This window comes from Myiozetetes cayanensis, unplaced genomic scaffold (genome assembly GCF_022539395.1).
Source record: "Myiozetetes cayanensis isolate MyiCay16 unplaced genomic scaffold, myiCay2020 scf1, whole genome shotgun sequence".
Taxonomy (NCBI): Eukaryota; Metazoa; Chordata; class Aves; order Passeriformes; family Tyrannidae; genus Myiozetetes; species Myiozetetes cayanensis.
Window position 1 is genome coordinate 97034805 of NW_026086604.1, and position 16014 is coordinate 97050818.

Below are 16014 nucleotides of genomic sequence, written 5' to 3' on the forward strand. Positions count from 1 at the left end.
TCTGAAAGGGAAGGAGATCCATAGAGCTAACAGGATGAAGCTACTTTTGTGATGCTGTAAAAAAATAATGATCATTTTTCAACCATGTGAATGCTAAACTAAAATTCATATTCCATTTAATTTTCTTCTTGTCTTCTAATGCTAAAGCTAGCAGTCAAATAGCTAAAAATATGTTGTAAAGAACAGGTATCCATAAACATTTCCCACCGAAAGCACATTTCCAATTGAATGAAATATCCTAACTAACCTTCAACACTAATACAAACAAACCCGTTCCTACTAAAAGCTCTTCCATTTGTCACTGCTGAACACTCCTGAACTGAAAACAAAGTCCTTTTCCTACACTCAGCAGCTACTCACTACTAACTCTTCTTCTGGAGCAGATTTATAAAACTGAGGAGAGCTGCAAATGTGCAGCAACCTCCCAAGAGGCCAGTGCCACTGTGAGGGATGCTCATCTGCCTTTCTAAACACAGATCCACAACGTTCTTCAGACATTCTGCCCTGTCTTTCCTAGCTTTGCCTACAGGAACTACTGCAGTGGAATCATGAAGAGAAAAAAATATCTGAAATCTGTCCTGGAAAATTTCCAGAAGGAACCTGTGGGCAGTTCCCAGAGTTATTCCATTAGTCCACATTTGCTCCTGCAGCAGAGGATCTGCCCACAGGACAGTCTGTCACATGAACTACATGGTCTACTGATTGCGGATACTCTAATTATGTTACGGGCACTGACAGCAAAGTGTCACGCTTCCCACACGATTTGCCCTCGAAGTTTTTCAAAGCCTTTATGGAAATAAACGGTGCATACATTATAAGTCAAGTGTCCTTCCCCTTTCCTGCACATCTTCTGTCCAGTCTCAGCTGGAATTGCAATTTACTACAGGTGGCCATTCCAGCCTTGTTTATTACTGCAACTTTGGACCCTGCAAAGCATTTAAACTCCAATACAAAGATACCTGAGGTCCATGATTCAAGCAATTTCAAAGATAGACTCACACCCTACTGCAACAAGGCCTCAGTGTCACAGGCCTTACTAAAAGGTCATGACTTGGGGGGAGGGAAGGAATCTATAAAACAACAACGTCCCCTACATTTAATTTTCTTTTTTTTCTTTCCTTTTTTTTTTTTTTTTAATGCTTTCTTTCAAGTTCTCCTTGAGTTCAGAGATTATAAGAAAAATGTTAAATTAGCTCATTTCCTCCTGTCCTGGTTCAGGCCAGGCCAGGGTTAATTTTTGCAGTAGCCAGGAGGCATGGTCAGGACCTGGAGGTCATTCTGTATGTCGGGGTAGGGAGGACAGAAGGCCTCTTCCATGAAGAAGTGTCCTCTGAGCAAGCATGATGGAAGGAGCAGTGGGATAGTGACCAGATGGCGCATGTCCTGGAGAGTCACAGCGGGAGCACCAAATCCTGGAATACCATTCTTAAACCAGGACACCTCCTCACTTACAGGCCATTCAAATGTGCTTCTGTGTATCTGAATACTAAGTGGTTAGAAAACATTATAAAATCTCACTTTAAAAAAAACCAAAACAAACCAACCAAACAAACAAACAAAAACACAAAAACCAAACAAACAAACATTCTGCTGCAAAAGTGCAAACCCAACATTACTGCTCGAAAGTGAGAAGAGAATACTTGGCAATTTGTGAGACTAACTTTTCTTGATATTTAACACAGGTCAGACCCTTGAAAACTCATGTAGAACCTAGCGTGAAACCAGCATTTTTATTTATTTAAACAGTCATCACTATCACACAGAAGAAAAAATTAAACTAATTAGTTAGAGCTCCAGAATTATTAGTTAACAGACTACATAAAAACTTCCAGTAGAACCAAAGAAAGCAACTCAAATTATTTTTGAGTTAAAATAAAGGTTCATAGAACATCCTCAGTTATGCAAAAATGAACAAATGCATCCTTAGCGTTCTGCTGGGGGCAGCTTCACTTCTTACAGAAATTCAGTGACAAATATAAAAAGAAAAAAAACCAAACAACATAAAAAGACCTCAAGCCCCAGAATGAAGTCTCCAGGGATAATTACATACTTCTATACATATATGAAGCACAAAGTGAAGCAAAATACCCAAGAACTCAGTTGCCAAGACACTTTACTATGTTTTCTGATCTTGACTAAATCCAAAGCATAACCATATCCTACTGTTGATTCTTTTGCAGAAATTATGTCTTAATCAGGGGGTTGATTGGTTGTCTCAGTTCTAGTTTTGAGGGCCTCCGGATGCGTGGGCTGGAAAGGACCTTTCTATTATAAATCCCCTAACTGACAGGAGCAAAGGAGTACTCACCTGAGAGTCTGGTGTCCTGCTGAGAAGCGGAATGGGTGACTTCTAACCAGATTGCAATGAAAGGTACATCACCAGCGGGGTTTTACACCACCATCCAACCCTCCAGCAAACCCTTCCTGTCACCAGCATTGCCTGAGAGGGCAGGACTGCACCACGAAGGCTATGCAAGCCCCAGTTTGGACAAGGGTACCCAGCAAGAACCTTACAAATTTAAGGATAACTGTCACAAAATTTCCACAAGAAGACAAGCATTACCCAACAAAAGACACACGTAAAACTTTTTATTTAAATCTTCATCACATTACTACACCTGGAAATTGTACCACATGGGTCATAATGCCTCCTTTGGCCTGATAAGGAAATGATGACTATTTTCAGACTTTATCCTTTCCAGTTCAGCTCTGAAACCTCTGTTAGGACCCAACTATCTCCATTCATTAAAGGTTAAGAGATACTGAACAACTGATTTATAAATGAACCTGACTTTAGATTTGCTAAAATGAATAAAAAAATCCAGCCAAAAAAAAAAAATCTATTGCAAGTGAAAATATCACATGCAACATATGACATAACACGTGCAGGAGAATACTTTAATAGTCTTAGTTTTAGAAAATATTAAAAATATTTAGAATATATTAAAAGGCAAGCTGTAACAAATTCTTAATGTCTGCTGATGAATTTAAGGAGGTAACACCATAATGTCACAACACAGTTTTGAGATCCCTTCGAATTCCACCCTAGATCAGGTCAAATCTCTGTTTTGAAAAATAATTTAAATAATCACTATTTCTGATAAAATAGCTGGAAATTCACAACAAAGATTTGCCAAAATTTACGTTTGCATTGTTGCGAAACCAGTAGCATATTGTTACTTTTTACAATCAAGAAACACAAAGTATTATTTAAAAGCTCATTGGGTCCTTTAAGATAGCACCTCAAAGTCGTGTACTAAAGCTCTCCAAGCAGATCTGCCCATCTGTGTTTTTTAAAAATAATGCTGTATTCTCAAGTGATGCAAACACCTCACCTTCCTTGCTGGCCATTTCTAGGTCTTACCCTGCCTTCTTTCAAAAGAAAAAAACAAATTCAGAAGCAAGCAGCAGAAAGCACTCCATCCTCCACAGTTTTGGAAGGTATACTCTTGTGCTGAAGAATCAGGTGCCGCAGAGTAAACAAGGAGAATTATTGGAGTAGGATGTGTAACTATTACAAAGCTCAGCTTCAGTGTTACTGTTTCTCCATCCCAAGGATATGGTTTCCGGACTTGTGTTCCTGTTTCAGTGATAAAGCAAGTACCTACATTATTTTCAGGATTAGGATCCTGACTCAATTTCTCTCAATCGAATCTCTAACACTCCAGGAATACCAAGAAAAACTTGGACTAAGGCCTTTAACCTTCAAAAGCCCAGTCTGCTGAACACTACCAAAATTGGAATACAATTTTATTGCAAGCTGTTGTTTTATTTACTGTGCTGAATTTAAATATTGAGGACTCTACCAGTTGCTTCAGAAGCTCACTGAGAGAACATAAAACTCTTTTCCTCCATTATTTTTACATCAAAAAGTCTGTACAGGAACATTTTAACAAAGCAGAAAAAAAACCACATTGATTTAAATAAAAATATTTACCCCTAACTCTATGTTGAAAATATAGTAATGTTACCTCAGTGAAAATTTGCAGCGATTAACCTCACATCTAGTTCCTTTACAATTGTTCATAAGGCAGATCAACAATGCTTTCTCAGTACACTTAGCCATAAAATTGGTAAATATGGATTAGGATGGTAGAATTTCACGCAGTCGTTTTCTGTTCTCCCCATGTATTTTCCAAAGGGATTTATTTAATACCCTAGGAAAATGCAGATATACACCAGGAGCAAGGAATTAAGATGATATGGCTGTGAATATGTATCAAAATGAGGTGCATTTACAGTATGAAATGACACACAGATGAAAGCCAAAGCAGAAAGCGTTTTATTTCCTCACAAAACTGTTGTGGCCTACACAACGTTACACTATAGTTGCACAACACCAATCAAAGATTCAGTCTTACAGGTTTGAAGGAGCTGGGCACCAGCCAAGTTGTGAAGCGTAACTAACCCACTTCAGTGCTCAAAAACACAGATTCAGTCCATTCACACCAAGTGCACCATATAGAGGAAGCACAGGATAGGCTGTTTAACTTTCATGTCCAAATCCAATTCCCATTCCAGTACAGAAAAACCCAAACACAGTTCAAATCTCAATGAAGCTATGCATTTCTACTTGTACTTTGCTTTTGCTGAGTAAGGAACTTGGGCAAACATTTGTTTCCCCTGTGGACACTACTCAAGCAGCACAGTTGCCACGCTGTGATGTACTGCATATGAAAACACGACAGTGCAGTTTTAGAACAGCACTTTTTTAAAGTTCACCCACCCACCAGAGGGGAAGAGCTGAATTTCCCTCCCACCCTCTTTTTTGCAGCCTAGACTGTTATTCCACCCAGATAAATGTATTTAGGGTTTTGGAAAAGCCATGTCTCCATACTCTGCTAACAGTAGCTTTGCAATTGCATTTAATTTATGTAGCAGTCACAGCAGCATTTTTACTTTTTAGGAATTCAACAACACACAGATAGAACAGGCTCTTCTGGTTAATATTAATAGCTCATTAAATGAAGTATCTAATTTTCACTCCAAACCAGAACACCTTAAAAGAATATAGCAATAATCCATTTTTTCCTGTAAGTCTATCCTCTAATGATGTATAACTTTAGTTACTAGTCACTGCAAACTTGTTTTTCAAATTAATGTATGAAAATATTTCATTTAAACTTCAATAAATAATTTACTACGCTCATCCTACTGACTCAAATTGATAAATTATTTGCATGATACATTTTCTCATCAATAGGGAGGAGAACTTTCTACTTGGAATTCATCTAACTTTTCCTTCCATTCTCCCCATTTAAAAGGACAATTTCATTTAAAGCCATGCAGAGAGAAGCAATCTCTCTTCAGACTGCTCAGGAATGTGAAACAGAATACGTTTTGTGAGAATTTTTTTCTCATTTTACATTTTTAAAATAACCTAGTGTAGAACTATTCAATAATAAGGAAAAAAGGTGTGATGAAAAGAGGAACTCTGGAAAACGTCATACAGGAGACAAAAAAGGGCAACTTGGCCTGAGGTACAGTAGCCAAATCTACTTTTCAACCATCCATTTTTCTTGCAATGGTGATACCCCTTCAAAAGCTACTGTCCACAGAAGAGCTTACCTCTTCCAGCCCAATGCTCCGCACTTTATATTAAGAAAACATTTTGATGAAAATACAGTATGACAAGGAGCTTTTTTACCAGATGCTTTATTTACTTGAAATTGTTTCATTGCTTTGACCTAACCCAAACCCAACCTACAAGACTAGAATCTGAAGTGCAGTGAAAAGCAAAAGAAAATACCAAGGCTTTTTAGTTGTCTCTTTTTAAGGTTTACATGTTTCTTAATTGTGTTTCTGCTCTGATCAGTTTTCTAAACCTTAAAGAACAAAACCACTACCAATTCCAGTGGTAAAGTGTATCAAAGCTGGATATTTCTTAACCATCATAAATTGTTTGAGTGCTGGATTAACCAAAAATTTCTACAATACTTTTCTCTCTACAAACTTTTGTAGAAATTTGTACTATAGCATCTAAATAACTGAAGCATAAATTAAATGAACAAACATGCCCCTTTCACAGGGTAACAGTGATCAAAGAAGAAAAAAAAGTTAAGAAGAGGCCATATAGAAATGGAAGTGCTAGAACAGAACGTATAATAGTTATCAATACTGATAACTGATACATTCAGGTTATCTAGTAAAAAAGTAAGAATGCAGATATTAATGCAATTTTTTTTTTAAATACTATTTTAATAACTCTTTGCAGAACATTAACATCTGCACCCACATGTTTTTTTCTGGTGGTTTACTCAAACAGGCAAACAACTGTAAAAGAAAAAATTTCCCCTAAAAAAAAAATATTGGTAAAACTCCTTATTTAATCAAGAATCATTTCTTGGGATATAGCACTCATTTTATAATTCCAGGGACATTTGTTCTTGAAAGCTGCTTCCTGTAAAAAAGTCACATACTCCACCAGGGCAATCTGCTCATAGCCCCAGTGGTAAATTAGAAAGCAGTAGAAAATTTTTGAGCCAATTCCAGGATGATAATTTAGCTTTGATTCCCTCCTGAAGTAGAAAGGTTTTCATACACGATTATCTTAATTTTATCAGTACCTCACACTCCCAAATGAAGGGGGCTTTGAAACCCTCTCTTCCCACTTTAGTGGAGGGTGAGGGGCAGACTGGCAAGAAAGAAGCAGAGTATAGTTAACATGTACATGAGGTCTGAGACAGAGACAGAAGCTGTAGGTCCTGGAACCATGAGGAATGGTTCCAAACATTTTTCTACCACATGAAAACAACTGAAATAACTGTTACTAATTTAAGCAGACTAGGAGTTTTCCAGGGTGCAATATATGCCTTTATGGCTACAATTTAAGTCTCAATGGGAATGTTTTTACACTATATATACAGTGAAAACAAAATAAACAAAATAACATTTACCTGATCTCATAAGATTTCATAGAGTAACATAGTGAATGTTGACTCAGTTTGGCTCTTTAATAAGCTTTCTTTTGAATTAAGAGATACAAAACCAGTTCCTCCCTTCATACAATGCAAGTGATTCATGGGTGCACTTCGCAATACATGCTGTTATGTGCACTACGGTACTCGCAGCACTACCAACTGCAAGAAAAATACCATTGCACATCCCATATTAGCACCACATTGCATTGATACTGAAGAAAGCTTAACTATTTACTTATACAATCATTAGTATCGTCTTTTACTAATTAGCTGGCAAAATACAAGTACCTGTGTGACAAAAAGCAGTTCAACTGAGAAAAGCAAAACTTTACAGAAACAAACACATTGCAAGGAAGAAGAATAATCCGAAAATAGATTCAGGCTGTACATAATTTATGAAGATTTTTCTTTTCCTCTTCAGTTTACAAATAGCCAAAAGTCAGATTACTTTGCTGTCTATTTTTAAGATCTCATCAAATGTGACAGTCCAAACATGTAGCTTAAGGTGCTGTAAAATAAAATTAAATAAGCCCATGAAACTATACTGTACTAGGACTTTTCAGCCAAACAAACCCGTTCTCATTCAGCCTCAAAACTAGCATATCTGATGATTAGACAAGGTTGGGAGAAATAAAGCAAATATATTTCTGAAGCACAATTCAAAAAACCCAACAAACAACCCACCAAAACCAAATGTGTAAAACCAGAAGATACAAAAAGAACAAAAAAAAAGTCCAGTAGAATTACTCAGCAAAACAAGTAGGTTTACTCCAAAGAATTAGGAGACTGTTAGATATAGGGTTTCCTCACCATATCATGGAATATACAGCAGTCTGTCTATAAGAAAAAGAAAAGCTTATAATACCCCATATCATATATAAGAATATGAAAGAAAAGTGTCCATTGTACTAGAGTTACCAGGAAAGACCTACTTCAATTCTAAAGTGCTACAAGTCTTATAAGTAACTACAATTATTCTACACTGAAAGATCTGCTTAACATCTGCACAAATGCACCATCTCTACTAATTAATGCCTTTGCATTTTACACATTCTGACTTAAACAGCTGAAAAGTATTAAATACTTACACAGCCTTAGAAACTCAATCTCCTGGGGAGCAAGAGCTGGAACCAAACTTACAATGACAAGCTTTTAGATGACATACGTTCAAGACAGTCAATTTTTGCAGACTCCCACATTTGAGGCCTACTTATTAAGCTCTACCACCGAGGCTGTGCAAATAAGCATTCTGGCATTTGCTAAAGAGCCTGTCATTCAAAACAAATCAAGCAGGTAGAAAAACAGAATTAGCATCTTATTTGCTAGAAGATACTAAAGGAATGATAATTAGAGAGTTGCCGCATGAAACAGAATCAATCTACGATTCTTTACTAAGATAATGGCACAGCAGAGTAAAAACATCAGGAAACAAAAAAAATCTGTACTTTGTTTACACATCCAGTTCAGACAAAAATCAGGAATTTTAATACTTCATTCCTCCATAATAGAAAATACTTCTATAATGTAAGTTGGATATGTGTCATGTGCCCTCTGAAATCACTAGGAACAATATTCAGTTTTATAAGAAGAATTTAAATTAAACTAAGTGCAAGAGCAATTGTATATGTAAAAATCTTATTATTATGGTAAGATGCCTACAAAGTCCATACTATAAATACAGCATTTTCTAATCAGTAAAACTAGACAAAAGGCTACAGGATTTAAGAGTCTCTGATTCCAGTACCACCACAATAAAATCCATCCCGGATTATTCAAACTGTGAGCCACGCCAAAAAAGTAATTAAAATTTTTTAATCACGAGCTAAGAGTGAAGCCATCAATTTGATCTTATCTCTGACCATACGTCATATAATATAAGCAAGCATTGAGAACATTTATACTTTGTGCTTTTACCACTATTTTTGGTTTTATCTGAATGATCATTATAAATAGTCTAACGAGTTTCATTTCATCAACTACCTACTGATGATCAAGACACTACAGACTAGACTTGATACTCAAAGACAACTAATGAAAAGCACTTTCACAGACATTAGAATGACAATTGTTCTTTAGATCCAACATCTACATTCTCAATATATAAATTTCCTTTTCACTTTTCTCTGCATGTGAAATTAACATTAAAAACAGACATCAACTTTAATAAAGGTCTAGTTGAAATTTTAGGACTTTCAATTCTGTGAAAGTTGTATGATGCCTATTTTTACTTAAGCTAAAAACTATTAAAACCCCACCAACATTTATGATTAATTCTGCTATAAATACTTATTTACTACCAGCTGCAATGTTGAAAGGCCATTAAAAATGCCACTAAAACAAGTTTTCACTTGCAATTGGCTTTAAAGAAAAAAACAAGTAGGTATCTGTGTTCACTATCCTGTGAATGTCAAGCCTTGAAAATATTAATATTCTACTAAATACTGAATTGTTGCCCAGTGATTGTCTGTGTGCACTTCGCAACACAAAGCATTTCACACTGGGCAAAAACAGTCTGGTCCAGGCAGCTGTTCCACACAGCTATCATACAGGGCCAAAGAAATCCCTGCTTCTCACCAGTAATGCCCTGCAGTGCCACTGACACTCATGAATGGCAGAGAGAAAAAAATTATCCCACAAGACAAAAAGTCACCATCGTCTGCAAAAAAGATTTTTTCAGAATCCACCACTACAGTGTCTGCAGTGTTCACTGGTACGGAAATTAAGATTTCTGCCTGCTTAGTGCTTAAACCCATATCTCAAGCATGAAGATTTGTCCCTAAGTAAAGAACAGAAAAATCTTCAAGGTCATTGAAGTTTTGTAAGTCTGTGAGTCATTTTGACTTAGATACATAATGGATGAGAATACTGTCAAGGTAATAGCTACTTCTCTGTGTCATCTCTCCTTGTTGGTGGCCACAACTGAAGCTGCTCAGCCACCCTTATTTCTTCCTTCTTGTAGCCATCCTAGACCACCTGATGTCAATTACCTCTTTCTATGGCTCCTTCAATGATGGCAGGTTTGGAGTTAGTACATTACTGTTCAGGGACAAATTCTTGAATCCTCTGTAGCTCCTTTCCTCTCTTCCCCCAGCTCCCCTTTTCCATCACCTACAGCAGAGTAGGCAGACTTCTCCAGAACATTAGGCAATTTTTGACAGTATATCATCTCAAGAATAGAGTCTACAGGACATGCTTAAGTCCAGACTGTGAAGCTATTAAAATAAAAAAGTAACTACCTCAATGTAGTATTACTGCATATATAATTATACTGACAAATTTTCATTTCATCAAAACAGGAGTGCATACACTTGAATTTGTCTCTCAACATAATTTATGTTACAACAATGGGGCAGTTGTGGGGAGTTTTTAAAGATAAAGAAGTTTCTAATAGCAAATCACATCTTTGTTTTACTAATTTAAGCCCAGACTAACATTCCTTGCTACATAATACTGGCCAAAATTCTAAAAACAAATAATGAGGTGGTATTTTTCCCTCCACACTGACAAAAAACTAGCACTGACACAGACTCAAGTGTGAAGCATTTTAAGCAGGGTTACCTCAGATTCATCTGTTGATTCCTCATTAGACCTGGTTTCCTGAAAAGGACACAAAGGACAAAGGAGTAATTAGCTAAGTACACACATAACTGAGCAGTATTTCCCTTTTAAAAGTACTTTTAATCCTTTATTAAAACACAAAAGACAAAGCAGAAGCAACTCAAAGTTCAGTTTCCGTCCTTTCCATTCGTACCCGGTTTGTTCTTGCACTTGCATTCACGTGCCACACTGATACTCAGGGGCAGCAGTTGACTGCGACGCTGCTGTCAGTTACCCTAAAAGAGTGATTGGATCATCTGAGAATCTGTCTCTATGATAGCTTCCCCCCTTCCAGAAGTGGTAGTAAGTTTTGCAAAGAAGCGCATATCTTGACCTTCAAGGCAGAATAGCATTCTCAAGTTATCCACAAACTAGCTTTGCTATTCAACTATTTAGCTTTTAATAGGCTTATTTTAAACTTAAATAATTTCAAACCATTTTCTACAGAAAGCCAGCATTTAATGACTTTCTCCTTTTCATCCCATGTCAGTGCAAGACATGTGGCTTTCTTCTGCCTTTGAAACAACTGTACCTTTAAAACATCTCTCTCTGGCAAGACAATGGTTCTTACTACCCTACAAAACAAATTTTTTAAGTCAACTCCTTCTCATCTCTCATCTGTCCACTAAGAAAATCTGCTGATGCAATGCCTCCTCAAAGAGGTCAGCAAAATGAAGATTTACTTAACGTATTTATCTTTATCAATAGCAATAAACGATTACAACTAATACACTGGCAGTGAATGGAAGCATTTTAACAATAAAATATGATATAAACAAAGAACAAGCAAGAGAGAAGGCAGCATTTCAAATCTTATGATGTGGTCTTTGGACAGTAAGATTAACAGAATTTCACCAGAGAAGACAAAAAAAAAATGACACCATCACCAACAGCTTAGAGAAAAATGGAAAGGAAAAAAATTGAATGCACTGACAACCAGCATAATTTTTTGTCACATTTATTTATTTATTTATAAAATACCCTGACTGTGACCTCTAGGCAAAAAGCAAATGTCTCCTTTGTGTTAGTGGGGGCTTATCTTGGTGCCCATAATACATCACAGCAGATGGGACAGAAGAAAAGCAGCACCTCTACTTGCCACTAGAAGCTTAGTGCACAGTGTTACCATGATTACTGACATCTGTTTCCTCCATTTCACTCACTACAGTCCAGGCCCACCTCTAAAACACATATCCCACAGAAAAGTTATCTGTGTAGTCTATACTGGAGACATGAGTTGGGAAATAGCAAGCATGAAGAACATAGGACTCAAGGGAAGATGATAATCTTGCGTGTAAAATCCTGGTATCCTTTCAAGTTTAGATTTAACTTTGCAGGTACAACCATCTGTCTGTCAGTCTCCCAGTCTCTAATCACAAGCTGCAGTCACCTTTCAGGAAATTGGAAGTTTGTTACAGAATCTTTGTGCATCTTAAATTCCACTTAACAATAACCAAATCAGGACAGAACTAAGCACTGTGGTGTAATGTTGCCAGCCTGTTGGATAGGCTAGAGTAACACAAGAAGTCCAATGCAAACTATCACCAGATTCCTAAAAAAAAATTGACCTTCTCTCCTTGAACTCTCAGGAGTTGCCTCCTCAACTCCTTAATAAATCAAAACAATCAAAACAATGTTTTGATACATTGATATAATTCACATAGTTCATTATAATATAATGGCTTTTTTTAAAGTAACTTAAATCAGCTCTCCCAAACAAATAAACAACTACAGCAAGTGACATTTTTGCTGGTACGTGAGACTTGCTACTGCAGCTGCACCACCTACATCCACTACTCACGGTTCCAAGTGCTTTGGCTATTCAGGAGAACAGAAATGCATGTAAAGCCAGTGACAAATCTTCAAGATGAGCTCACAATCTAACACTAGGCAGACAGACCAACAGACATGCAGGGTGGAGTTAACATCCCACCTGTTGAGACAGCAGCTGATACTTACACCCACCTGAGTCACTTAACTGAGCTTTAAGTAGTTACCTGCAAAGGCACCACTGGAAAACACTAGCCTACAAATCAGGGCACACCAGAAGCTGATTCCAATAATCAAACCATGTAAACTAAGAAAATATCAATCTATTTTTATTTAGGACATCTACTATGGTATCCCTACTGTATTCACAAGGCACTGTAACCCCAGATACTAAATTTCATAAAAGGCAAATAAAGGTAAACTCTGCATAGCCTTTCTGTTTAACTGCAAAAACATGCAAAAATTCAGAGGGAGCCTTGGCTTAGGAAAAAAATGCAGAAACCATATCTGTTCCCTGACAGAGAACTCAGCTGAAGGTGCTTAGAATTGACACTTACCTACTTTGATAGCAACTTACTATGAAAAGCTTTTTCCCCATGTTCTCCCACTTACTTAGGCAAACTGGAACAGTAAACTGTAGTTATGATTGCCCTGGAGTTTTGTTAGGTTCCCTTCTCTTCCCTCCAAATACATGAACTGAAAAGATTATCCCCTACTTCTACTTTTTAATAGCCTTGTAACTGTGAAAAGAAAGTCCCTTAACAGGGATTTGCAGACAACCAGAATCCTAAATCATGTAGGAATAGCTGTCGTTGGTAGGTCTCAGACTCTAGGGGAAAATCAGCAGTGCACTTCAATCAGCTGGCAAATGCTGTGTTTCCAGTAGCCTAAGAATGGGGAAAGGGAACACAGATGAGGAAACCACAGAAGTGCAAAGTAATCTCCCACCATTATAACATTTCATTTAAACAGATCCAACATAACTTCTCAATAAATTCATAAGTGGGCTTTCCAATACGATGGATATAAGGTTTTCCCTTCCCTGCCTTTACAAGCATCAAATGCCATCTATATATATTTAGGCCCATAACTTAAAGCTGACAGAAGGGGAAAGCCACAAAACTTGAGTTTTAAAGAAACTTACATGCACAACACACACATCCCTTTCAATAGAGATGTACATGCTCCCCAGAGGAAATAAACTACAACAAATACGGTAAGTTTCCTACCATAGTCCAAAGAAAGCAAAACACAGGCTAGTTTAATCTCTTATATTATTAGAAGACTTGTCAAGAGTTGGTATTATCCTGAGAACTCTTTCAAAGGCTGCCACACTTAAAAACTTACCAATCCTGGGAAAGAGACCTCCCCTAAGAAATCCAACCCCTCCCAAGAAAACTCTGACAGCAGGGAATGTGGAAACCACCTGTCAATCTCTAATTCAGGCTAATTCCTTTGGACTAATTCTAAAACTTTCCCTCATTTAGGTATTCAAGACACGACAAACATCCCACAGCTTAGCTGTCTGTCCAAGTTCTGGCTCAGCAAAGAAACACCGAGAATATTTGCAAAAGGGCCGGCAACTGCACTTCTTGCTTTACTTTTTTTTTTTTTTTTCCTTGGGAAGGATCGATCTAGGCACAGGGAGCTTCAGGAGAACACCTTCTTTAGGGAACCACAGGTCGCCAGCACCAAACTCCTCGAGTTTTGTCTCAAGAGAAAATTCACCGGTTGAGATCAACTTGGTCATGTCACGCGTGTCCCTTGGTGGACAAACCCTCCAGCTCTTTACTCTTGGCTCCAAAGCGGCGCCAGCTACACTTGTAAACCTTCCCTCCTGGCCAGACCCAGGTTCCGCCGCCGCCTCCATCTTCTCTCCTGCGCCCCGGGCGCACCCAGGATCGCCCGAAGGATCGCCCCGCCGCCGGTCCCCCACCCACGGGGAGGGCTGACAGCCTCGGCCTCTGCTCCCTGTCATACGCGCTGTCCCTCCGCTCCCACGAGCCGCCCCGGCCCCCGCTCCAGCCCCCGCCCCGCCCGCGGCGGCCACAGGGCACCCACGGGCTCTACCTTCTCCTCGGCTTCCGCCATGGCGCAGCCGGGCCGCTGTCATGTGAGGGGCAGGAAACCGGCGGGGTGGAGGCACTCTGGGAAATGTAGTTTCGGAGGGTAGGGAATGTTTTCTTGTGGGGTTTTGTGTTTGTTTGTTTTGTTTTTTGTTTGCTTGGGGTTTTTGTTTGTTTTCCTCCCTTCCTTTTTAACTTCCTCAGCCCAGCCGAGGTATGGTGGCGATGCCTCACAACCTAAACCGAGGGCAGAAGCAAGGCTGGGCCCCACAGTCGAGCACAGCATTATTGTCTTTCTGCCCCCGCGGTGGCTGCTGAGCTGGCCCCTGGCTAGCGAGCCCGTGCGTGTAGGTGACGCCCAGAGCCGCTGGCAGCGTCCTGAGCCTGCTGTCATCGCCGTGCTCGGACTGCCACTGCTCCCGGACCGGCCCATTTATTGTCCCCCATCCCAGCAGCACAGCTCCCGTCTCCATTAGATCCTCCAGTGAGACGTGTAGCAGCTTCTGTCCTCTTCATACTTTTTACTTAATTTGTCAATTTTGAAACGGCACGCTCCTTTCAGTGTCGGGAGGAGGATTTCAGAAAGCCTAAGTATCTTCTACGATTCTAGAAGCTGCTGCGCTTTGTTTTTTAAAAGCGTAAAACAAGACTAGAATGCCTTGCTTGCACCTAAATCACATTCATTATATGTTAAAAGTCTAACCAAAGCTAAAAAGCAATAGGCAGAACTTTCTTCTCACTTGGGTTTTGCCGCTGGAGCTATTTAAAATCTCAGTTGGAGCTACAGTGTTAATGTGCCCTTGAGACCAAAACCAAGACTTTAAAAATATGCAGTTCACTCTAGACAATAAAAGAGAAATCCTATAATACCACAGTGCAAGACCATAAGGACAAACAATTAATTGCAGAGCGTTATCACCTTCAATATGAAAATCATGTCTATCATTGCTATACCTTTAGAAACTAAAGAATTTGCCAGAATTTTGACTGAGAAATGCTAGAACTGTCCTTTAAAATCACACTGAAAGGTTTACACTGGGGTGAGAGATAGCTATCAAAGTCACCAGTTTCAGTGCAAGAACGTATGGAAATCGCTATCCTGAATACATTTAATTTGCAAACAACGTTAGAAAGTATCTTTACGAACTATCAAGGTACCATGGCGAAGAAGTGTTTAAATGTCATCTTGGCCTTATAAGCTAAAGGATATCCACAGAGAAGGAGATGTTTGGCTGCCATTGTGCAAAATATCGTTGAGACCACAGCTGGGTAAAATGGTAAATTTCAAGTCACACTGGTTACAAAAAAGATAAATTGAAACTGGAAGAGGCCAAAGAACCACTAAAAGGATCACAGAAATTTAGGGTCTATTCTGTTGGAGAAGACTGATAAAAAGAAGGACTTAGCTTCTCTAGTGTAGAATTAAAAACAACTTAAAAGAGAGCTATTAAAGTAAAAGGTATGAGATCAAATAGGTATCAGCTATTTTCAGTGCATTTAGGCTGGAAATGAGAAGTAGATTCCCATGTGTCAGACATGTGTGGTCCTCAGAAGAACCTTTCTGGCAAGAAATGTAACTGATTTCAAGATGGGACTTGATAAACTTAAATAAGAGACTGTAAGAGGTGTTTGCTGACAGCTGTGTGGTTTACCCAGAATGC

The 16014-nt window shown here is 38.5% G+C and overlaps 1 protein-coding gene across 2 annotated transcripts in view; it reads right to left on the bottom strand.

Moving 5' to 3' along the window:
• VPS41 (VPS41 subunit of HOPS complex) overlaps positions 1–14429 on the bottom strand; it is a 104192-nt gene extending 89763 nt beyond the window's left edge. Inside the window, exons 1-2 of one of the 2 annotated variants that reach the window (XM_050319962.1) lie at positions 14358–14429; positions 10479–10517 (exon numbers count right to left, since the gene is read on the bottom strand). In XM_050319962.1, coding sequence (XP_050175919.1) covers positions 10479–10517; positions 14358–14378 — 60 coding nt within the window. In that variant the 5' untranslated portion in view covers positions 14379–14429. The remainder of the gene's footprint in view (positions 1–10478; positions 10518–14357) is intronic. The other variant, XM_050319954.1, reaches the window with a different exon arrangement.
• Positions 14430–16014: the final 1585 nt, after the last annotated feature.